At 47.3% G+C, this 23710-nt stretch overlaps 1 protein-coding gene across 1 annotated transcript; it reads right to left on the bottom strand.

Moving 5' to 3' along the window:
- Nucleotides 1-250: 250 nt before the first annotated feature.
- Nucleotides 251-20388, bottom strand: LAYN (layilin). The gene is made up of 7 exons (XM_042958551.1): nucleotides 20101-20388; nucleotides 16835-17132; nucleotides 10781-10938; nucleotides 6304-6336; nucleotides 5602-5685; nucleotides 3412-3508; nucleotides 251-925 (listed from the first exon to the last, which is right to left on the bottom strand). Exons 1-7 carry the CDS (start codon nucleotides 20183-20185, stop codon nucleotides 562-564), a joined length of 1119 nt encoding a protein of 372 aa, XP_042814485.1. The 5' UTR covers nucleotides 20186-20388; the 3' UTR covers nucleotides 251-561.
- Nucleotides 20389-23710: the final 3322 nt, after the last annotated feature.

The raw sequence follows: 23710 nt of genomic DNA, 5'->3' as shown, positions 1-23710 counted from the left end.
GCTTCCTGCTTTTGATTTGATTTGATTCTTTGAAAAAAAAAACCAAAACAAAACAGATCTAAGATTCGTCCGTACACTGGCCAGCCCGATGCCACGGTACGTGGGCTTTGAAAAGATTCTGTAATTTCTGTCTCGTGGTGATTATATCTGCTGCCCAGATATAATATATATATATATATATATATATATATATGAAACAGAGCAGAGCGAGACAACCAGAACCCAGAGATGGCTTTCCCAAGTCCCACAGCCTCAAACTTATCCCTGCCAGGGAAGTCACTCTCCCTTGAAAGTCAGTTAGAACCAATCGATTGACATTTATTTTCTATGTGCCTGACCGTGGGCAAGGTGCTTTCTCATAAGGCTGATCTGGGTGAGAAGCTGGGGTTGGGGATTTGGCCAAACTTGGGGATCCAACAGGGGCTAATGGGGGTGACATGCTTACCCCCAAGACCTGAACTGAGCATTTTCATACACATTCTCTTTTCCTCACAGAAAATAGGAGAGTTTTGCTCCTCTTTTTGTTCCCATTTCCATTTGTTCAAGTGTTTTTCATGTGCCCTAATAACCATATATTTCATTTTCCACCCATCCAGACTCCTTGCTCCTCCCCGTTCGGTCTGAGGAGAACTCGTAAATGTCATTGGTCACAAAGCCACTCTCCACGCTCGCCAGAGTCACGAATCCACTTTCGGATGGGTTCACGGCCATGTTGTCATAGTCACAAGACAGGTCATCGGGAGTGGCTTCTCCCGAACACACTCGGAATGAAATGTTCTTCAGGTCTGGCCGGGTCTCAGCCAAATCGGCTTCACTTTGTTTTCGAATGATGTTGTAAACCTCTAGGTCTGGGCTGTTCCCTGCATGAGGAGAGGGCCAGATGGTGTGCTGCTCCTTCGTGCTGGGGCCTGGCTGCTCCCCTTTCCTAGGAGGAGAGAAAAGCAGGGCCAAGTATTTTAGACAAGGGGACTGAGAATATCCCCGTGTCTCCTGTTCAGGCAGGAGGAGGCCAGCCTGGGCAATCACTACACTGTCCTTCTCACCTACCGAAACTTACAGGTCAGGGCTTTGGGGTGGGGTGAGGTGGCGTAACAAAACGGGGAAGTGTTGTATTCAAAGTGATTGCGTAGCTGTCTTTCACTGCTGCAAGAGCATAGAACAGAGGTGGTTATCCTGGGATCCTCAGAGCTCCCAGAGGGTCCATGGATAGAATTGGATGGGGAAAAATATCACATTAAAAAAAACCCATCTCCAAGTGAAAGTGAGCCTGTCCTTCAATTCTGAATGTAGGCAACAAACTAGAGTAGAATTAGTAATACCTTTGACTCGATCACCAACAGAAATCACAGGTTATTTTCATATCACATCACAGTTGCCATAGAGGCCTTAAAGTATTTTACGCTCATCTCTGTTTCAAAATTACGGTGATCATATCCACTACTAGATAAGGAAGCATTAATAAAGAAATGCATGTATTACCAAATCACAATCATTTTTGGAAATATTTTGCTAAACTGTGGTATCAGTATAATGGCTTCCCTTGTAATCCAATATATTTTAATATTTTATTGTAATATATTTAAAGATATTGTTCTGGGAAGGAGTCCATAGGCTTCATTTGACTGTTACAGATGTCTGTGGCACAAAAAAAAGGTAAAACCCCCTGAGATAGACTCCAGCTTCAAAGTCACAATTCCCAAATCCTGGCGAGGTGTTAAATAGAGTAAGGAAGGGAAATTAAAACCAACCAACCAACCAACCAACCAAAACAAAACAAACAAAAACAACTGCAGAGTAAGCAGTTGGAAAATCTTTTTGTAACTTTTAACTGAATTCTCTTTTTAGATCAAAGAGAATTAATTAATAAAAAATAATCATAGTAAGAGCTAATATTTTTGACTGTTTACTATAAGCCCATTCTGCATGAATTAATCCTTCTAATGATCCTATAAGGAAGTTATTATTAAATGAAGCAGGTTCTACTTCTGACCCTTGAATGATGAAGGGGTTAGGGGTGCCAACCCCCCACACAGTTGAAAATCTTCATGTAACTTTTGACTCCCGGCAAACTGAACCACTAATAGCCTACTGCCGACCTGAAGCCTTAATGATACTGTAAATAGTTGATTAACACATATTTTGCATGTTATATGTATTATATATTGTTTCCTTACAATAAAGTAAGGGAGAGAAAAGAAAATGTTATTAAGAAAATCACGGCGCCTGGGTGGCTCAGTCGATTAAGCGTCCAACTTCAGCTCAGGTCATGATCTCATAGTTTGTGGGTTCAAGCCCCATGTTGGGCTCTGTGATGACAGCATGGAGCCCACTTGGGATTCTCTCTCTCCCTCTCTTCGTGCTCCTCCCCTGCTTGTGCTTGTGATCTCTCTCTCTCTCTCAAAAATAAATAAACATTAATAAAAAGAAAGTGATAAAGAAGAAAAAAAAACATTTACAGTACTATACTGTATTTACTGGAAAAAACCCCACAACATGTATAAGTGGACCCACACAGTTCAGACCCTTGTTGTTGTAGGGTCAACTCTGCATTAATATCTTACTCATTCACCTTAAAACAGTCATCAAAGGGAGTCAAATCTTAAAGTCCAATCAAGACTATAAACTTAAAAAGTCAAATCTTAAACAAGTCAAAACTTAAAGCAAATACAAAGGTTTGCACAAGTCAAATCTTAAGCATTGGTATTTTACTAATTCATCTTAAAATGGTCATCAAAGGGAGCCAAATCTTAAACCGGACCTTAGTTTTTCTGTTGTAAAATGGGCATACTGGCCTTCTTCTATGTATGGCATGATGATGGGGAATAAAAAAGCAACTGAGAATAGCTGTGGGTCCCTCAAAAATGGTGGCCCATGATTCATAAATAGAGGTCCTCTAGGCTACTTAGTAGAGCTATTTGGTAGCAATTTATAATTGTATATTGAATTAAAAGAAAGTCCATTTAAGAGACTGAGCTATTTCATTTTTAATAAAGTGATTTCATTGCAGATGTTTGCCAGAAGGTTCTGGAACAGTCATATTTCAATGGGTCACTATTTATTCCTTCCCCCAACTAACAAACATTTTTGGAGTGAGAGTATTCATTCATGGAAGTACTGTGCTGAGTGATGTGTGTATACAAAGTAGGCAAATAACACAGTTTCACCCCTCAAGTTATGTAAAATCTTCCTTACACAAAAATGAAAGAATATAAGATCACTCTCTTAGTCACAACTAAGCACAAATGCTTAGTACTTCTGAATGTCCTGAGCCCATCGGAGAATATACTCTCAAATCTGCAATGGTGATTCTCTTGGAGCTGCTATGGCTTTTTAATGAAGTAAACAGAGCAATGTCCAAATCTCAAAGAGTCCAGAAGACACAAAGACTCACACAACGACAGTTTTACTTGCCTCCTTCTATAGATCCAAACCCAACACATAACTGTGATGACCACAAGGAGAAGGACGATGCTGGGGATTAGAATGTAAGCAAGATTTAAGGCAGCTTCTGAAAAGAAAATTGCATATTATCAGCATCAGTGGTCTTTACGTGCTTCAAAACAGGCTTAAAAAAGCATAATCAACATAGAGTATTTCAAAGAGCGCATTCCTGGAAGGAAATAGGTATACAGTTACCCAGTTGGCAAAGTCTTCTAGTTTCAATAAGTGAGCATTTTCTACCTATCTTGTTATCCTAAGTAATAGAGAAAAGAAGTTTAAGTGTTGGAGTCTCTTGCAAAATATCAGAGAGGCATTTTTTGAATTAAATTTGTTTTTTTTTTTCCCCAGAGGAAAGAGATACTCTCTTTTCTTGTCCTTCCTGTCCCTTAGCAAAGCAGGAGCTGCTTGGGCAGTGTTGATGTCTTTGGCTCTCGGGACAGAAATGGTAGTTCCCAAGGTGGGGTGGGGAAGAGGGAGGGAAGAAGAATTGAGTCTCAGCGCTGTTACCAGGAAAGAGAAGGTCACATGAAGCCCATGAATCAGACTGTAACCTTCCAACAAATCTGACTAAGACTAATTGGATCCAGTTGGGACCAAGAGCAGTGACTGTGGAGGACATTCAGAGGTCTGTTATCCCGACCTATCCTTTAAGACTTAGAACCAAAGAATTTTCCGTCATGGGGCTTGAGGAGGAATCAAGGACTGGGGCCTGACCCCTATTTTACTCCCACTGGTCCAAGGTTCCCAACCTTCTGGAAGCTGTTGCTTTGTTTTCCTGTGAGGCTGCAAACCTAACAACCACACAAAGAGCCCAAAGCAAAACCCACTTTAAATGCCGCCATAAAACCGATGAGCACTGAAAATGCCACCCACCTCTGTAGAGTCCTTTGTACTTTTTTCAAAGCATTTTAACACATTTTATCGGTTGTATAATAAAATTTGACCTTGCTTCTGGAAGAGAGGCCCTAAATCTTTGGAATTTTGCAGGTAATAGGGGTAACTTTATTATTCAGGAGCCCCTCCGACCATATCAGAGTTTATGCTGGTAAGATGTCTCAGGAAGGGGGCTCCTTGGGGGTCTCAGGACAGGAGGGGGCGTGAAGAGTGAGTTCAATTTCACGGCCAATGACCAAATCAATCATGCCTATGTAATGAACACATTGATGTGCCAGGAGGGTGATTATGCATCCTGATTCCCCAGGGAGACGACACAGAAACTCCCCACATAGGACCCTCCTGGACCTTACCCTACCTGTTTCTTCAGCTGGCTGGTGGTGATCTGTATCCTTTACAATAAAATGCAGTCCTACGTATGGTATTTTTCCTGAATTCTGTGAGTTGTTCTAGTGAGCTATCAAACCTGAGGGGGTTGTGGGCATCCTCTGGATTTGTAGCCAACTGACCAGAAGTGGGGGTGGCCTGGGGACCCCTGAACTTGTGACTGATGTCTGAAGTGACTTGCTGCAGACTGTGCCCTTAACCTGTGGGCTCTGTCCTAGCTTGGTGTGGCTAATGCCAGAACTGAACTGCAGTATTACAATATCCGATTTCATTTGACGGCCACAGTGAGGCTCTCGGATACGTGAGACACATGGCGTTACTTCCGTCACGCAGAACATGAAAACTAAAGCACAGAGAAATGAAGTGGTTTTTAAAAGTTGCCCAGCCACATAAACCCAGATCTCCCTCTTTGAGACTCCAGGTGAGATTCCAGGTGGAAATTCCATCAGCGCTCCCAGTTATCACCCCCCTTTTCTCTGATCCTTCTTGATTCCAGTTGTGAAATGTTTGTGTCCATTTCCTCTATTTGTTTCACAGGTGAATGTCAAGGTCGGACCTGTTGGCTTCACGGCCTGGGTTTTTCCCCTTTGTTCCTCTACAGCCATTCTCTCGGTACCCCGACCCACCCACAACTGCTGGGCGTCCCCCAGCCCTATCCTCATCCTCAGGCAGGCATTTCACATCCTGGCCGACTACTCTCCCCTTGTGGTTTCACTACAAACCCCAAAACTTCGTGCACTTTCTGCAAAGTCACAGATGCCCTGTCTAGTTCATTTTTCAAGTGGTTACAGGAAAGAACAAAGTAGAAAGTGTAACCTTGGTCATCTGTGATCAGGAGAGTCCCGTCATCTATTTCCCCCAGGAGAGTTGGGTCCATACCTTTGTTTCCTTTAAAAGTCTCTCTGGAATCTTCTTTCCTTGTGTCTTCTGGAAGCATGGGTGTTGCTGGCTCTGTTCCTTCACCTGGAGACAGACACACTGACTTGAGACCCCAGAGAAAAGGCCTCATAATCCAGATAGTCTCTGAGGGTGGCCAGGTTGTGGGTGGGATCCCCAAAAAAGAGGAGCAGTTTGACTCGGGCCATTTAAAAGCATAGAAAAGTTAAGGGTTGAGTTTGCCGGCCTACAGGTTCAACTGCCTTCATCTTCCTGGGGAGATCTTTGCTGCCAAGAATCATGTACTGAAACGGACAGCAGGCAGCTGGCATCAAGGCACATAAGATACAGAGGTGCCAAAGGGAAGGGCCAATGACTCACTTCTAGGAGCATAAATTATCCGTTTGGCTCACTTCTTTTCTCATTAGATGGAATTATTCCTCTCAGATTGTCAGTAATGACAAGTCACATCCCAAACTGAATTTGTGGTTGTTGCTTTTCAGCTTTGGGAGAAATCGGCAACGCCAGGGAGAGATTAATGAACTACTCGACAGGGCTGCACGCGGCATCTACTTCTCCGAAAGGCATGACTTAACACCCGTGCTCTTTCTGTTGGAAAATCTGGTCTAAAGAACCTGTGGTTCTAAACCCGTAAAGGGGGCCTGTGAAACAGTCCAAATGAACCCAACTCAAATGATAGCTTACCTCCAGGCTTTGTAGAAGGAGCTGTTGGCTTTTCTGTGGCAGAAAGAAACAAATATGAAAATAATAAGTAAATTTCCATGCCATCTGAATGAAACTGGCCAACTCATGGCATCCACTTATTTACTCAGTCTTCCGATAAACTTTATTTTGTGTTACTCAATGCTAGGAACTGGGTTAGCAGGCCAAAAGAATCACTTTTTCACCAAGACTAGCCTTCCCCCAGCTTTACTTGGGTATTTTTAAAAAAGTATTTTAAAATTTTATTTATTTCATTAAGTTTATTTTTGAGAGAGGAAGAGGAGGGGAGGAGGGACAGAGAGAGAGAGAGAAAGAGAGAAAGAGAGAGTCCCAAGCAGCCTCTTTGCTGTCAGCACAGAGCCTGATGCAGGCAGTCACGACCGTAAGATTATGACCTGGGCTGAAATCGAGAGTCAGACGCTTAACTGACTGAGCTACCCAGCCCCAAAGTATTTTAAAATTTTAAATATGGGAATTTTCAAAAATAAACAAGAATAGAAAGGCTGGTATAATGAACTTCTATGTACCATCACCCAACATACGGCTAATCCAGTTTCAACAGTAATCCCTATCCCTCCCCAGCTACACTCAGGCCTCAATTTTAAAACAATCTAAAAAAAAGAAGAAGAAAAGCAAAGCAAAGAAAAAGCAATCCAAGACATTTTAACAACTCTCACTAGGGATGTTTTAGAGGGTAACAAACATGATGTCCAAGCAGTGGAAGCGGTTGTAGGGGGGTAGGTAAGCAGACCACTGCCAGCCCCAAGGCAGACACTGGTGATCCAGAACCTGAGTCATTCAAAATGTTGCAAAGAGCCTCAGGACAATCAGGTTGCACAGAACATCTACACTGAATACTTTTACCTTTGGCTGAGAGTGTGTGACCCTCAGGTACTGGTAGTAAATCTCTTATGCTAATCAGATGCTCTGGCATTCATAGGGATGGGGCCCTTAAGGGTGTGATTTTGGAATTCACAGTCCTAAGCCCAGGATGCCAAGGCCATTCTGAAGTTTCATTCAGATAGGAAACTTTTAATCATCTTCCTGTAAGTAAGTGTGTGTGCAATGCAAATCCATTCATTTATTTAAAAAAAAAAACCCACTTATATATAGTTCCTGCTATATGATAGAAACATCATCATGTTCTAAGTGTTTTATAAAAACAAACATGATTCACCCTGATAACAGCCTAATGAGGTGGTTGCTCTTACTACGGTGATTTTGTACATGAGGTGCCTGAGGTACAGGGAGAGTAAATAACTTGTCCGAATCTCATAGCTATTGAGTAGCTGAACTGGGATTTGACCCAAACGACTCAAGTGAAAATTAAAATTGCAAGGAGACAAACTCAGCTAGGTACTGGAGACGCAACAGCAAACGAGAAGAGTCCTTACGCTCTCTGGGATGGCCATAGCATATGGAAACACAGGATGATATTAACAAACACTAATTTGTGACATTACATTATAATACAGTGTATTCAAGAACATCACATGATGTATTCATTTTCTTGTCCCTCCATGGTCCCATCCATGGTGCAGAACTGCATTAAACATGGCACAACACGAATGCAGCATTCCATCACTCCCTACGATGTATCTGCAATGCACCGCCTCAGATGATTTGTCTCTCATTTTCACTGGATACACCTACGCCTTTCGCACACCTCAGACGTGAGCCAGAGTTCAGCCCTGGCTAGCGGGCCACCTGCTCTACGTGGTCATGCTGTCTAGTTTTAGATGTCATTCAACCAGTCTCTTGCTACTCTGGCATAATAGATGGTGTGCCTTCCTGTTGGGACCGCCCTGGATGACCTTCCCCTAGCCCATCAGGTGCAGGGATTCATTGCTCCGAAGTGCATGTTTCCAGACCTCATGTCAACCAGGCAGTGAAAGGCAGAAACTTATAAATAGGCAGTTAAAATACTGTGTGTGTGAGGTGCTCTGATCCTCCCAGGAGGAACACCTAACTTGGTTTTGAGGGGCCCTTGGGAGGTTTCCCAGAGGAGATTTTTTTTAACTTCTTATTTTGAAAAAATGCAGATTTATGAAAATTTGCTAGGATACTACAAGGAATACCCATATAGCCCTCACCCATAAGTTACAATTTTATCATATCATTTATTTAATTATTCTGTCTCTCTGTATCTCTCTATGTCTATCTGTATTCTTACTTATACCTACATATACACCCACATATGTACAAAGAACACATACAGGACATATGCATATGTGTGGGGGGGTTCTCTTACATAACCACAGTAACAGTGATCAGAACCAAGATATTGTCATTGATAGTCTATTACCTAATCTATGCACCTTATGCAAATTCTGCCAATTGTCCTAAAGCTGCGCTTTATACAAAACCATCATCATCCTCCAGGATCCAATTCACGATCACCTGTTGCACTTAGTCGTTCTGAGAGGTGATGTTCAACGTGAACCCCAAAGGTGAGGATGAGTTGTCTGGGAAAGGGGAGGAGCGTTTCGAGCACAGGGAACAGCAGTCAAGAGCTCTTGGGCAACTTCATAGAGTGCAGAGGGGAATGGGGGGGGTGGGTGGACAGCTTCACAACGTGCACAGGGGAATGGGGGAGTGGAGGTGAAGAGAGCTGCTCGTGCAGCTTCTTGTATGGCTAAGGTGCGTGAACTCATCCTGGAGATGGGTGGCCACATAAAGACAATGTGTTAGTTTTTCTCCACGTGCTCACCTCCCTCTGCCAGATCCAGTCTGCCCTCCTCTGTGTCCCAGGAGGCTGACGTCTATGCACTGTGTTATTGGGACTCCCTTGCCTTTTCACTTCTGACTGGGCTTAGCTGATGGGAGGCAGAGGCAGGAGAGCAGAGAGAGGTCCCAGGCTTTACTCCCCAGGCTCCCTTCCTGCATCACCACCGTGGTTTGACAGTCGCTGCATTTTATGGTTATGGCTTCTGGTGGGTGGCTCCTATTCCATGACTCCAAGCTCATGGGAGCTCGGGGTTCTGCTAAAACCATTCTCTCCACTTGCTCCTTTGGGCTCAGGGGTAGTAACAGCATCCTACTGTGGCTAGTCCCTGGGCACCTCACCGTCTCTTTCTCTTTGCCACACTTCTGTAAATATCCTTTTATTACACTCTCCTCATTAATCCTGTACATCTTTTTTTTTAATCTTTTTCCTGTCAGGACTCGGTGTCATTCAAGTAATAGCAAAAGCAACAAAGAATAGTGTGTGTATATATATGAATATTATATTATGAATATTTCATATATGTACACACATGTACATATATGCACATCTATGTATATATGTATATGTATATATACGCATATGCACATATATGTATATATGTATGTATATGTATATATACGCATATACACATATATACACGCTAGGTTCAAAGTCCAAAAATTAAAAGGTATGAAAAGAACTTTTAAAATCGCACATTTCCTTCAAAAAATGTTTAAAAATTACAACATTTTAAACCACAGAGCTGGATAGGACATAATTAACAGAGTGATGGGAAGTTTTGCTTTTACTGCTCTAAAGAGGCAACTTGCTAAGCCAGCCCCGTCTCAGCCACCTCCCTGCCTGAGTCAGCTCTGTGTGGCAGGAAGGGCTAGGTCTCTGTGGGGAGGAGTTCACCTGGGGTGGGGTGGAGGTGGGGGAGAGAGAGGAAAAACACCTTAAGCAGCAAAAACCAGAGCAAGAGCATAGTCCAATTCAAAGAGTTTAGAATGACAGGATTATTCTCACCAGGAAAGGTGAGGACTGGGACCCAGCAGTTGGCTTTAGGGATCTGAGAAACTTCAGGGACAGATAAAAAAAATCACGTAAGTTTAGATCTAAGCCAGTTACGATGGGGGAGTTTGGGAAACCCCAGGAGAGTGAGACTGCAGGCTTGTAGCCAATTTGAAAACCTTAACAGACCTAGAAGCCAACGCCAGGTGAATCTGCAAGGTGGTTTAAGCCTGCTCCTCAAGGTGACCGCTATCTATCCAAGGCCAGTGAAATCGGTGTACTCCATTATCTACCTCCTCGGGTCATTATTCTGTTTCCTTAAAGCCCCAGAAAATAATGTCACATGGCTGTTAGAAGACTTGCAGGAACAATGGCCAGCTTCCTTTCATATTTCTTTTTTTCCAAGTTCCTACAGCCAACCTCACATGTGGAAAGAATAAGAATTTGTCCACTTAGAGGGCTTTTTGTTTCCTGAACTTGTCATGATTCTCGCTTTGTCAGACATAAATTAGACCCTTTCTTTTCTTCATCCCTTCTCCTAGCATCAGACACTCCTCTCCTTTGCTAGAAGTACTCCTCCACGAGGAACTGTCACTGCATTCCCCAGTGTTCAACACCGCTGGCATTCCCAACAAGCTTTCTCAGAGACCACATAACAAATTCTGGGAACTAGCAGCTGCTTATGAAGTTAAGAGAGGCAGCTGGGGATTCAGCCACATGACTTGGGGAAGGATTCATTACCATCAGAATATTTGCAAATGAAATTGTTCTTCATGTTGCATTGGTCGTCATTCCACTGGAACATGTAGCGGCCCCCGATGCCAGCAGGTGCCGATGGCTGATGGTACATGACCACGCAGACCTCGCTGCCGCAAGAAGGCTCATCCACGTACCAGTTCCTGCAGGAAAGGGGTCAACAATGGAGACAATTGGAGAAGGAAGCCCCAGACTTTTCCCATCGGGTTCCAGTGAACCACGAACGTAGGATTCTGCGTCAGGAGACAGTAACACAGGGAGGAATTGAAGCGTTGCCAGTATGTAGAACCACATGTTTTCTAAGATGGACATCACAACCAATCATCTGACATTTGCCACAGGCTCTCTGCGGGGAGGAATATATTACCATATGATGTCTGCAAAGCAATTATGAGAAGAAGCAGTCTGGGATGATCTTACTGCTTGCTTTTTGCGAACCTGCTTTTGTTTCTCTTTGTTGTAGAAATCAGACGCACTGACAAGAGGCATGGCTCATTTCAGCCAGAGCTTGCCTCGCTCATATCTCTTTATGCTTTTCAACCATCATAACTGCCTTTCTAGCCCTAGGAAGTAGAGGGAAAATTCAAGCATCTGAGCAAGACTTTCCAAAATGGAGAGGCTGTCAAGGCAGGTGAGGGGGTAGGGACAGAGCAGAGGGCCCACCTAGTCTAATTTCAGCTTTTACCTTGTTTTCACTTCATCAGGCGGATGAGCCCCTCCTTCAGCCTCTGCTGCCACATTTCTTGCCTTTGTCTTCCTAGCTCCGTTAGCAGCCTGAGCTCCACTATCCGGTGGTATTTGGAATTAAATGGTGCTGCCACCCAGTTGAGTATATGGGTCCCATTTTAGGGCCTTGGATTCCACAGAGAGTCTGAACGCTGCGAGCACTGCATGCATGCAGTGATTCAGGGCTGGGTTTTATAGTCTGCGTGGTTACCCACCTGAGCTGCTTCCTTCTGAGGCCCCGATCTCACCCTCATGCTCAGATTATTTAGCTGGGCCCTGCTGCTTTGCCTGGATCTTGTCAGAGCCCCTCCTTAAGAGGCAGCTGAGAGACAGGTCTCCTTGCAGCACCTCAGTAGGGCTCTGCTTGAGGGCTGTGTTGCCCTCCACCAAAGGGAAGGTCCTTTGCTATGCCTGCGGGGTTGAATTTGCCTGGACGATAACTGAACTTGCAGCACTATTTGGACATTGTGCCTGGGCAGTTGGGGGCCCTGACTTGGGCTGGGCTCTACCCCATTAGTTACCTCCAGGCCATTTTCCAACCCAGTTGGTGGACCTCCTAACTTGACTTGCCTTGTTCTCTTCCCCACTGGCCTTATGGCTTTATGTATTTCATTTCACTGATGATGGAATGGGTGGAATTTTATGCCCGGCACTGGACTTGAGCCAGGTCTCAGGCTTGGAATTCACTGATAGAAGAAGAGGCCAGGTCGTCAGGAGGAAGGACCCTGCAACGCCATGGTTGGTACGCATGGGGATAATTTTCCTGTTCTCCCAAAGGTGCCTATGGCCATTTAGTAGAGTAACCATACACTGGGGGAAAGGAGATACCCAAATATCATAAGGACTGTTGGGCACAGGATGCAAGGTGACATTGATATCCAAAGACTTGAAACATCATCAAGACTACCCATTAGAGTGGGAGCATATTGAGCCCAGGTATTGAGTAGAGCTCTGGCCCAGAACCAGCTCACAGTGGGACCCACCCAGCAGTCATTTACCAGTCTGCAGATATATGACTTGAACTGCCATAGTTGGTAGTTGGTATAGTCCCACGTTGGTTCCTTAGCCTGTGAGGTAAGAGCTGTAATAGTGGACAAGGTCAAGTAGAAGCTTCTGAGACTTTGCTCTTCCCCAACATCTCCAAAGCAGTAAATAAAAAAACCAGTATCTTACCGAGGGGAAGATCACAGAAAATGGTACCACCATTCTAGACAATGCAAGGGTGTTATTCGCCATCGTACCTTTATTTAATTCACTAGTCCGGCTCCTACAAAAACCAGATGCATCCTGAAGGATGACACTAGAACAGCATAAATACAACTAAGTAGAAGCCTCAATTACAGCTTCTGTGCCATCTACGGTGTCTTTGCTAGAGCAGGTTAACTTGCCCTTGGGTACCCACATTACAGATCTGGTAAACACAATATTTTCCATCAGAAAGAGAATAAAAAACCATTTGCATTCATTTGGAATGGACAACAATACACATTTATCATCTTGCCTGAGAACTATATTAATTTTCCAACCCTCCGTCATAATGTGGTATGAAGAGATTTGGACTACCTACACATTTTGCAGAAAATCACACTGGTCTGCTATATTTCTGACATCATGCTAATTGAACCAGAAGAGCTTAGGAAGACTCATGTGCTCCAGAGGATTACATGTCAACACTATGAAGATTCAAGAGCTTGCCACTTCATGAAAATGTGTAGGTTTCTAGTGATCTAGGGAATTCCAGATCATCCCTTTCATATTAAAGGACAAATATTGCATCTTGAAGCATCTTAGAATAATGTGAAGTAGGAAGCGTAACACCTTTGGGTGCTGGAGACAGCATATTTCACACTTGGACATACAGCTCTGGCCCATGTATCAGCTGACATGAAAGACGGCCAGCTTTGAGTGAGGTCAAGAGCAGAAAAAGGACCCTGAAGCAGGTCTAGGCTGTAGTGCAAGCAGACTTATTATCTAGCAGATCCTATTAGCAGAGGTATCCGGATGGGAAAAATAATGCCACACAGAATTTGTAACAAGCCCCAATGCGAGAATCACAATGTAAACCCCTAGGATTCTATAGCAAGGTCATGTCTTCTGAAACGGAGAGATAATCACCTTTTGCAAAGCAGCTCCTGGCTTGCTACTAGGCAGGGAGCACCAAGAGACCGTGCAATTCAACTTACCCATTGTGAGTGAGGTACTATCGGACACACCCAGTCCTGGGATGGGAAGGCCAGAATCAATATATATTCAGGACCAAAGGGCACCGTATGAGCAGGTAGAGCGGGCTGCCATAGCCTCTAGCACTGTCATTCCAAAGACTCTCCATCAGCTTACACCGATAGCTGCATAAGGGAACCCCTTATGACTAGTTGATAGAGGTGCCTGAGTTCGGTCCATGGATAGATCAGCCAAGAATGTGAGTACAATTCCAAATGGACGGCTGCTGCACTACAACCCCACTCAGAGCTGGCCTTGAAAGACCGAGTGGTAATGGGACGTCCTCCCATCGGCCAGAGCTTAGATGGTATACTTAGTCAACTACCTGGCACAGAAAGAGAAGTTACTGGAAGTCAGAATCTATAGGGACTCAGGGGTAAGGCACAGAACTTGGCCAGCTGATCAGGAGTCTAAAAGGAGAAAGAGGGGAAGTTTGGGGATAGGGAACTCTCGGCTAGGGAGATGTGAATAGACATACGGGAAGAGGCATGAAGTATGAGGATCTATCACACGTTAAAACCCGGCAGAAAGCCTCTAGCACTGAAGAGGCACTAAATGACCAGGGAGACAAACGACTCGGCCCGTTGATGTCAGCTAGCCTGGTATCAGCTGCCTTGGGGCCGGCACAACAGACACTCACTACAGTAGCCGTGGTGGCAGGGATGGAGGCTACGCATGGGTTCAACAGTACCCACTCCCACTCACCAAGGCTGATCTAGCTACTGCCAAACATTGACCCTTCCAGCAACGGAGACCAAAGCTAAGTCCCTAAAGGAACACCAATCCTAGAACACCGGCCTGGCGTTCGGTGGCAAGTTGACTGCACTGGACTCCTTCCATCCTGAAAGGGGCAAGGATTCACTTTGACAGGGATAGACGTACAACCTGGGTACGGGTTTGCCTTTCCTGCCACAGGGCCTCAGTCAGCACCGCTATCCAGAGCTTACGTAGTATTAGATCTACCAGGACACAATCCCAAATGACACCTCATTGGACCATGGGACCTACTTTATAGCAAAGGAGGTGTGGCAGGGGCTCGTTGCTGGGGCATTTACTAGTCATATGACATGTTGCAGCATCTGGAAGTTGCCAGCCTGACAGAATGATGGACGACACAGCTGAAGCACTAGCTTAGAGGCAATACTTTTGCAGGGAGGCAGGATCATCCTCCAAAACATCCTCCAAGGCTCAAGTATCATCCCGTGTCCCCAAGAGCAAGAACACATGGATCTGGGAGCCAGGGGGTGGAAACAGGAGGAGGCTTGCTTACCATCACTGGTAGTGACCCACTGGGGAATCCGTGCTTCTTGTCTCTGCAATGCTGTGCTCTGTGGGTTTTAGATGTCCCAGGACCCAAAGGGGGAAATACCTCCCCCAGGAGATCTAGGAAAAGTCTTTTTTTTTTTTTTAATATTTATTTATTTTTGGGAGACTGCAATGGGGGGACAGGCAAAGAGAGGGGCCAGAGGCTCTAAAGCAGGCTCTGCGCTGACAGGCTAACAGCAGCGAGCCTGATGTGGACCTCGAACTTACAAATTGTGAGATCATGACCTGAGCCGAAGGTGGACGCTCAACCGACTGAGACACCCAGGCACCCATGGAAAAGTCTTATTAAACTAGGAGTGATGGCTGCCACGTGGGCAAGAGGAGCAGTGATTACCTTTGTAGGAGGAAATGGGCCCCCATTGCAGGAGGATGTAGCTATGCTATCACCTATCCTTGGGCAGGGAGAAATGTTTGGCATCCAGGTTGTCTCCTTGGGTTCCTGTGGGTATTCACACACCCAATTTGGATGGCAGATGGAAAAGTGCAGTCACTCCAGCCTGAGAAGTGCACATTGACTGGGGCTTCACATTCCTCAGGGCTGAGGGTCTGGGTCCCTGCCACGAGGTAAGCCATGGAGGTTCCCTGAGCAGAGAGAGAGGGGAATCTGGGCTGCAGTAGAGGAGGGAGGTCACTGAGTATCAGCTGTGGCCCTGGGACTAGCGACAGTGATGGGAAGTACATTTCATCCTAAGAACTTTCCTTTTTCAAGTTTCTCCCAGGAAGAGAGGCCCAGAACCCTGCAGGGGCTACTCCTACTCCTGGAAGGTATGGATGTGGTCAGCACAATGGGTAGACTTCGACAGAGGATGATCAGCTGTCTTAAGTGTAACAGGTAAAATCATGTATTTTAACCTGCATTCTTTGTTTTGGTGGGGGGGTAGGGGGCAGAGGGAGATGGAGAGAGATAATCTTAAGCAGGCTCCATGCCCAGCTCGGGGCTCGATTCCATGAGATCATGAATGACCTGAGCTGAAATCAAGAGTCGAACGCTTAACCGACTGAGCCACCCAGGCTCCCCTAATCTGCATTCTTTTGACTGATCATGAGTTCAAACTTTTTTCCCCCATGTGACTGTTCACCAGTTAGATTTTCTATTTTCCTACAGTCTGCTCAGGTCTTTGGCCTCTTTATATTTTGGGGTTTTACTGACTTACAGAAACTCTTAGTGTGTTAATGACTTCTATAAACTCTTTATCTAGTAACACTGTAGTTTGTTACACTTTTCCAGTCTATGCCTCTTGACTTTGCTATCTTTTGATGTTTATCCATGTCACTGCATTTCTTAGGGAGGGACCGTGGCAAAGCCATGGTGCCAGGGTGCGGTGTGAAATCACTAAGTCCTGGTGCTGTGGGTTTACAAGGGCCCTCCAAAATGCAGGATCCCTCAAGTCCCCTCTTGGTCCATCCGGGCCCTGTGGTCGGGAGACCTATATTGAGTCTTAGCTCCACAGACCTTCAATTTCTCATTGGGGTTCTAATCCAAAAGGCTGGACAGCCAGAACCATTTCACTTCAAGCATCACCTGCTATTAAAGCAACGCTTCCGGGCCACGGCCACCTGGACAGAGCTCTTGGGACATGAGTTGGGCACGGATCCCACCACCTTCACCACACCGCTTTGGTCAGTGGCTGTTCTGGTGCTGTCCCCTCAGGGTTCTGCCTGGCTGGGTCCTCTCCTCTTCCCCACTGACCTGGCACCATGGATTCAGCCCAACTCCTTTCTGAGTTACGTCAAGTGAGTTGGCTGCCGTGGATTCCACACACTTACCTGAATGTTGACGTGCTGCCATCGGTCCAAGCATAAAGGTCCTGGCAGGCTGTGCCATTGCTCTGTTTCTCCTCACGCCTCCTGAGCCCGATCCAGAAATCGCCGTCAGACGCCAGGAGGTTTTCAATGAACTTTTCTATCAGTCTCTGCTCATCCTCGGACTCGATGCTCACCAGCTGGCCTCCATCCCTCCTGCAGGCTGCCTTGGCTTCCTCAAAGTTCAGTCTTCGAGAAGCGTCGTGGAAGTAAATGACTTTATAGCAAGGCTTCTGTGTCCCTCCCCGGCAGACTGGCTGCCCTAGAGAAAATAGAAGGCAACCTATTTCAGGACTCCCCGAAGTATACCAGGGCATGGGAATGGAGCTATCCCTGGGCAGGGATTCTGATTACTCATCGGTGGACTGTGTAATGTCATTTAGCCTCTCAGAGCAAATTAACACCCCTTCCGGCATGGAGATGCAATGTTAAACCCTGACGCTTAAATTGCGTAAGAACTCCACGTTTCGTTCGTTCCATTACAGATTCTTGAAAAGCAGACATTGTTGACTATCCTTTAGAACACAGGTAGATGAAGATTTATGGTTTCACCCCAAGCCACACATCTAACGCTGGCACATCATCGGGAAGTCTCAGGGGATAGTGTGGTTCAGCGTGAGCTACCTCTGTTTGGTGCTTCCTTCAGGTAAGAGAGGTATTCTGAAGTTGGGTGTGGGCTCCTCTATCCTGGAACCCTCTGCCTAGGTCGTAGGACTGAGATGTCACCCAGTCTGTGGTGTAAGCGGAAGCTAAGAGCATCAGGTCGGTGCGGGTTGTCTGGTGTTGAACTTGCCTCAAGACACAGCTAAGTTGTACTGAATTCCTACCATGTGGCATGAACTACGCTAAGGGCTTTTGCATTTACATATGTTATCTCACTGAACTCTCCTGATCATCCTGTGCTGTAGATTTGTTTATGCCCCATTTTACAGATGGGAAAACTGAGGCTCAGAGACATTAAATAATTTGGCTACAGTCACATAGCTATCAGTATCTTCACTGGAGTCGGAAGGCCATTCTGATTACGGAGTCAAGCCCATAACCATTGAACTATGCTGCCCAGTTCCCACGCCACCGCAGTTTCAGGCTGCACTGGGAGCCTATGTGACGTGTGGTATCTGACCGACACCAGAAGGACTGAGCACCACCTCAGACAAATGTGTGGGATTCTACTGAGGAGGAACAACACCCCACCCTAGCTTGCATCTGGGTGCCTGAAGCCTTGCTGCACTGGAACTTTGTTCGACCAGCATGTACTGAGTGTCCACTCTGTGCCTGGCACTGTGCTAGGTCCCGGGAATACAGATACAAATACGAGCTCCTAGCCTGCAGAAGCACACAGCGTATGTTTCTGGACCCAAGCGTACAAGTGAAAACCACATTTCAACAAGGGGAGTCCCTCGCAATGTCAGAGCCAGACTGTGGGCCGTGGGTGTGAATTTCTACCACAGACAGAAGGATGAAGGATTCTGGTTTGGGAACCTCTTCCCAGCCCTCAAGGAACGTTCTCATTTTCCTAATTTGTTTTGCAGCCGTGCAGCGAACAGAGAGCTTTCGTTATTCCCAATAGTGTCCAGAATGTGGGGCAAAGGCTACGCTTGACGGCATTTCCAGTGCTAAATGGGAAGGCAGCACATACAGATAACCCAGAAGACTCCTGTGAATTCTTGTTTCTATTGCTTCTTTTACGGCTTTTGTAAGGACATCCTCAATAAGCAACAAGTTATAAGAGTTTTGCATCTCCTCCCTTTTCTTTGTTATTCTTCTGTTATTGCTAGAACTCTAACAGGACTGGCACATTAGCAAATTAGGAGGCCTCAAAAGCAAGACATTTCGCACTAAGAAGGTGTTCCAGGGAGGGTGAGGGCAGAGAGGCTGTGGCTGGAATGCTGCCTGGAGAGGATATTGGCCCAGCCCAGCTCTTGTGATTCTTTAAAGGTGGCTCCAAATGAGGTGGGGGGGGGGGGGACGGAAAATGAGCCCCAGGGACCTACAACCTGGCCACAGCATGACAGAAACTGGAGTTGAATTTACTGGCAGTCCCCACTTTTCTGCCCTTGGTTTACCAAGGGAAAAAATAACACCTTAAACGAATTTCCTGTATGGTCCAGCCTGGCTCCTCAGCACAAGTCAGCGGGTGAGTGCCAGACAGAGAGCCAGAGCTGGAAGGATGCCTGAGGCGCATCTGGTTCCCCTGCCTTCAGGAAGTGTCTCTCTCTTCTCTTTTGCAGGAAGGGGAAGGGCGAGGGCTTCTGTTCCCCACGACCTAGGACAAAGCCTATGCAGCCCTGACCCAGGCAGCTTTATTCAGATGCACTCCCACCCCCCCACCTTCTGCCACCAGGCAGTCCACCCCCATCCTGAAACCAACTGCGGGTCCTTTCCATCAGCTCCGCAAGCAGGGATAACGCAGTGGCGGCTGCTATTCTCCGCCATCCTCTACGGCCAATCTGTCGGCGCCCCGGAGACCTGAGAAAGGGGCACGGACATTCTCTCCGCCCCCCCCCCCCGACATGCAGAACAAACGCAAGAGGCTAGAAGCCAGAGCACTGTACCTCCTCTGAGGTCCAAGTCCGAGGCTGCAGTGGCACGACAGGAGGAAGGAAGCAGACAGTCATTCCCCTGAGTCAGGCGGGGCTTGTCCCGCGCTAACTAGGGTTCTTTCCCGATCTCTAAGCGCTCTGGTTCCAGAGCTGGATCTGGCCATCCTCCCCCCCACTGCGCCCCCCATCACTCCGAGAAGAGACTAGAGGTACCAGGCTGGGTGCCCCGCGCACAGCCGATCCAGAATCCCCACTGTACCCGCCGTCTCCAGGAGCAAGAGATCTCCCCAGTGCGCTGGAGGAGAGTTGGTGAGCCCGGCCAGGGCCGGGGTCCTGGCAACTATCGCGCTGCACTCAGAGCGGGGGCCGAGGAGGCACCTCCTGGGGCAGATTTGCGCCCCCCCCCCCCCCGCCTATGTCCCCCACCGCCCGGAACTCAGGGCGGGGAAGGGCCTTTGAGGGTTCCAGGATACCCAGGGACTCGCGCTGGTCTTAGCCGCTGGGCTAAGCAAGCTGGGCGCGCAGGAGGGCTGGGTCCACCAGCGGGGCGGGGACGCCCCCAGCCCCTGCAGAGGGCCGGAGGAGAGGCGCCGCGGCCTCGAAGACGGCCAGCAGCAGGTGGGGTGCAGGCGGTGCCTCTGCGGAACCCGACCTGGAACCAGCCCCCGCCCCAGCGCGCTCACTCACCGCTTAGCAGGCGACCGGTGGCGCCCCGGGGCCCCGCCAGCAGCGCGGCCAACAGCATGGCTTGCAGCGCGGCTCCCGGCTGCATGGCTCGGCTCGGGTGAGCCCTCGGACGCCGCGGCGCCTCGGCGGTGGAGCGGAGGGACCCGCAGCTGCGTGCACGGCAACCGCAAAGGCGGCGGCGGCGGCAGCATCTCCCGAGGACCCACGGAGCCGGCACCCGAAGGAGGCGGGGAGGGCGCGGAGCCAGCGCGCCGCCCCCCGCCCCTTGGGACGTCACCGAGCCCGCCCCCCGACGGCCTCCCCCGGCGAGCTCAGCGCCAAAGACCCGGCTGGCCGGAGAGGAGCGAGCCGGGGAGCGGAGACCGCTCCCCGCTCCCACCCCCACCTCCCCGCCGGCCCCGCCCCGAGCTGCCCACGGAGATCCTGCGTTTGCCCAGGGCGCAGGGCCGAGGACCGTCCCAGTCTGGTTTATCGGAAATCTGATGAAGAGAGCACTGTGGCTAAGATCACGACCGCATCTCAACCCCACGCCCGGGAGACTTGGCCAGATTCACCCAGCGCCCTGGGCTCTGCAGTGTGGCCCAGTGGGACAGGCGAGGCACCGAAAACCTCCCTGGGGCTGCGTAGGCTGCAGTCCGGGTGCTCAGGGCTACCCCCGAGAGAGGAAGGGTGGGTGCAGAGAACAGATGCTCAAGTGGGCAGTGTGCCAGTGGCCGGACAAGTTACGGGGCAGAGTGGATAATGTCCAGAGGCGGTGGCTAAGTTGGAGTTCTGGCTGAGAAGAGTGTCGCTGCACCTGAAGCCAGTGAGTGTCCCTGAACCCAGCCTGGAAAAAATACCGCTCTTTGCAGAGCACCTGTTGAGGGTGGGGGCGGATTGTAGGAGAGGGAGGAGCCTCCCTAGGACAGCGATCCCTCTGTGAAGATTTCCTCACCAACTCCGCCCTCGATGCGTGTGCTCCCTCTTCTAAACTGCGCAGTAGTCGTGTTTCACATTTGCTGCTTAGAGTAAACAGTGTTTCCAAACGTACTCCAGTAACGAGGCGAGCCTCCTGTACCGAAACTAAAGTGCTACTAAGTGGCCGAAGGTGCTTCGGATTTCTTTGCCTTCTCCCCCGTGCAGCTGTGGAGCCATGCAGAAGCCCTGTGTCCGCCGCGGACTTGGGGTTTTGGTCTCAGCTGGAGCCACCGCAATTCTGGAGGAAAAGGACTGAATATAGCCCCTGGGTGGGTGGGCGTGGGTGTGGGTGTGGGTGGGAGGGAATCTATTTCAGTCTCAGCTGCTAATGTAAGGAAGCTCTACCACTGTAGAAAAAAGGGTCAGCAGGAGGAGGACTGGCCTTTCATGGCAAGCTTACTTACAGCAGTCTTTATGTCTGAATTAGATCTCATATCCAACCTTCATCCTTTCTAGAAATTCCTGGTTCTCAAAATGAGGAGGGGACTGCTACCGTGAACAGAAGCGCTCGACGTGGCATCTGATATTCTGCTTTTCCTCAAAGTCTGTGTGGCCTTTGGCAATTCCTTTGTCTAAGTATCAGTGAACTCCTGGTGTCACTAAAGGTTACGTTAAGTTCTGAGAAGGTCTGACGGGGCAAACAGACATGTAAGTGTGCAGATACCAGGTTTTTAAATGTCCATTGAAAAGGATTTCTTTCCAGTATTACAGCATCTGTTACAACATAGGGGAGCTGTTATGTTGGCTCAAATAATTAAATTGTGCCCTGACTTCTCCCTTTGATGCTCTGGCCCTTGGTTCACATTGCTTTTGTTAAGGCACGTGGTCAGCCTAATGTGATAGATTACAACAGCAACTCCAATTCTCCACAGGTCCTGTGTCCACACCCTTCACCGTGTGACTTTGCACTTCTCTTACTGAAGGGGCTGAGTGGATTTCCCTACCCCTTGTCTTTGTGTTTGACATGTGACTTCTCTGGCCAAAGGAATAAGTCAGAGGTTTCTGGGCCTAGACTGGAAAAGGCCTCGCATGTTTTTGTTTGTTCTTTTGCTTCTCTGCCATGGTCTGAGAGGAACCTGGCTCAGATATCCCACTGGTCCATGTACATCCCAAAGAAGATGACCCATCAAACAAAGCTGCATCAGTCAATCAACAGACCTGAGAAGCAGACCTCCCCGGTAGAGCTGCCAGAGCCAAGCCTAGATCAGTTAGCACCCCCCCCCCCACAGCTACCCTGCTGATGTGTGAGCAGTAATAAATGTTGCAGATCACTTTGCTATATTGTTGCAGCAAATACCAACCATTACACCAGGTAATGCAGAGCCCTGCCAACTGGGGAAGGCTGGCTGGCTCACTTGCAAGAATTTTTCTTGGTGAAATTATCTTGGTCCAGGGTCCCATCCTTAGATTGACAAGCCCAAACACAATCTAACAGATGGATATATATACACACTTATATACATATACATATATATATATTAGCCATATATATATACATACATACACACACACACACACATTGAGAAATATTATCGTCAAGCAAACCGATCTTGGCATTAGTGTGTTGAGAACATACTCTACCTCCAGGCAAGAGATTTCTCAGCGAGCAAGGAATCACAACAAAGGGAGTTAGTTATATGATTTGAAAGTTTAGGCTTTGACAGCTTGCAATGTCCAACTTTACAAGAGATATATATCTATCTGGCAGACAAATCTATCAATCACCCTGATGGGGTACCTTTTATTCTTGATAGTGCTGAGATGGGATTGCCAATTGGTCATTTTCTAAATTTCCCTTTTCTAGGCCTGACTACCTTCCTTGGTTCAAAACATTTTTCTCCAAAGAGTGTTGTGGCAGAAACAACTAGTTGTCCACCAGTATCCATTGTCCACTTCTTTTAGTGAGAGTCCTAAATATTAACGAGGCAGATGGTCCCCCACTTAAAGACCATTTCCCAGTCTCCCTTGCAGTTTGGCGTGTCCCTGTGATTGAGTTCTGACCAGTGGGTCAGCCACTCTTCTGTGGGTGCTGTTGGGTGGGAGTCGCCTCTGATGGGGGTCATGTCCATCAGTGGCAGGTGGGGGCCAAGAGCGAAGTGAGTGGTGGTCCTTAATAGAGCAGGGAGCTTCGGCTGAGCACGGAGCACAGCGTACAACCCTGAGTTAAGACTGCCAGTTAGGCACCACAGAAGGGACGAATCAAATACCTAACCCTCTCTTTTCCAGTACGTGCCTTTGAAAGTGAGGGAGGTTGGCAATGGGATTACGTGCATGTGTATTAAATCGCTCAATGTTAAGCCAGCTATTTACAGAACTAGACATAATTAATTTCTGACTTCGGACATGTTCCAGAAACTGAGTAAACTAAATTTTTGAAAATGGATTTTATTTTTATTTATATGTATTTTTTACAGCAAGAAGACTTTTTATTTATATGTATTTTTTACAGCAAGAACACTTTAAGGTTTTCAGGAAGGCCCTTTCATCCCCATGTCCTTATGGTTTTTACTAATGGTCTCAAGTTGGGGCATGTGAAGCCCCTGTTTCTTGTTTATCTGATATTCATAATACAGAATCGAATCTGGCAGTTCCGGATATACCCTTCAGATGAGAACAAGATACATGGGAGTTAGAGAAGTGTAAGATGGGAGAG

This window comes from Panthera tigris, chromosome D1, assembly GCF_018350195.1.
Source record: "Panthera tigris isolate Pti1 chromosome D1, P.tigris_Pti1_mat1.1, whole genome shotgun sequence".
NCBI lineage: Eukaryota > Metazoa > Chordata > Mammalia > Carnivora > Felidae > Panthera > Panthera tigris.
This window is presented reverse-complemented; position numbering and strand designations above follow the sequence as displayed.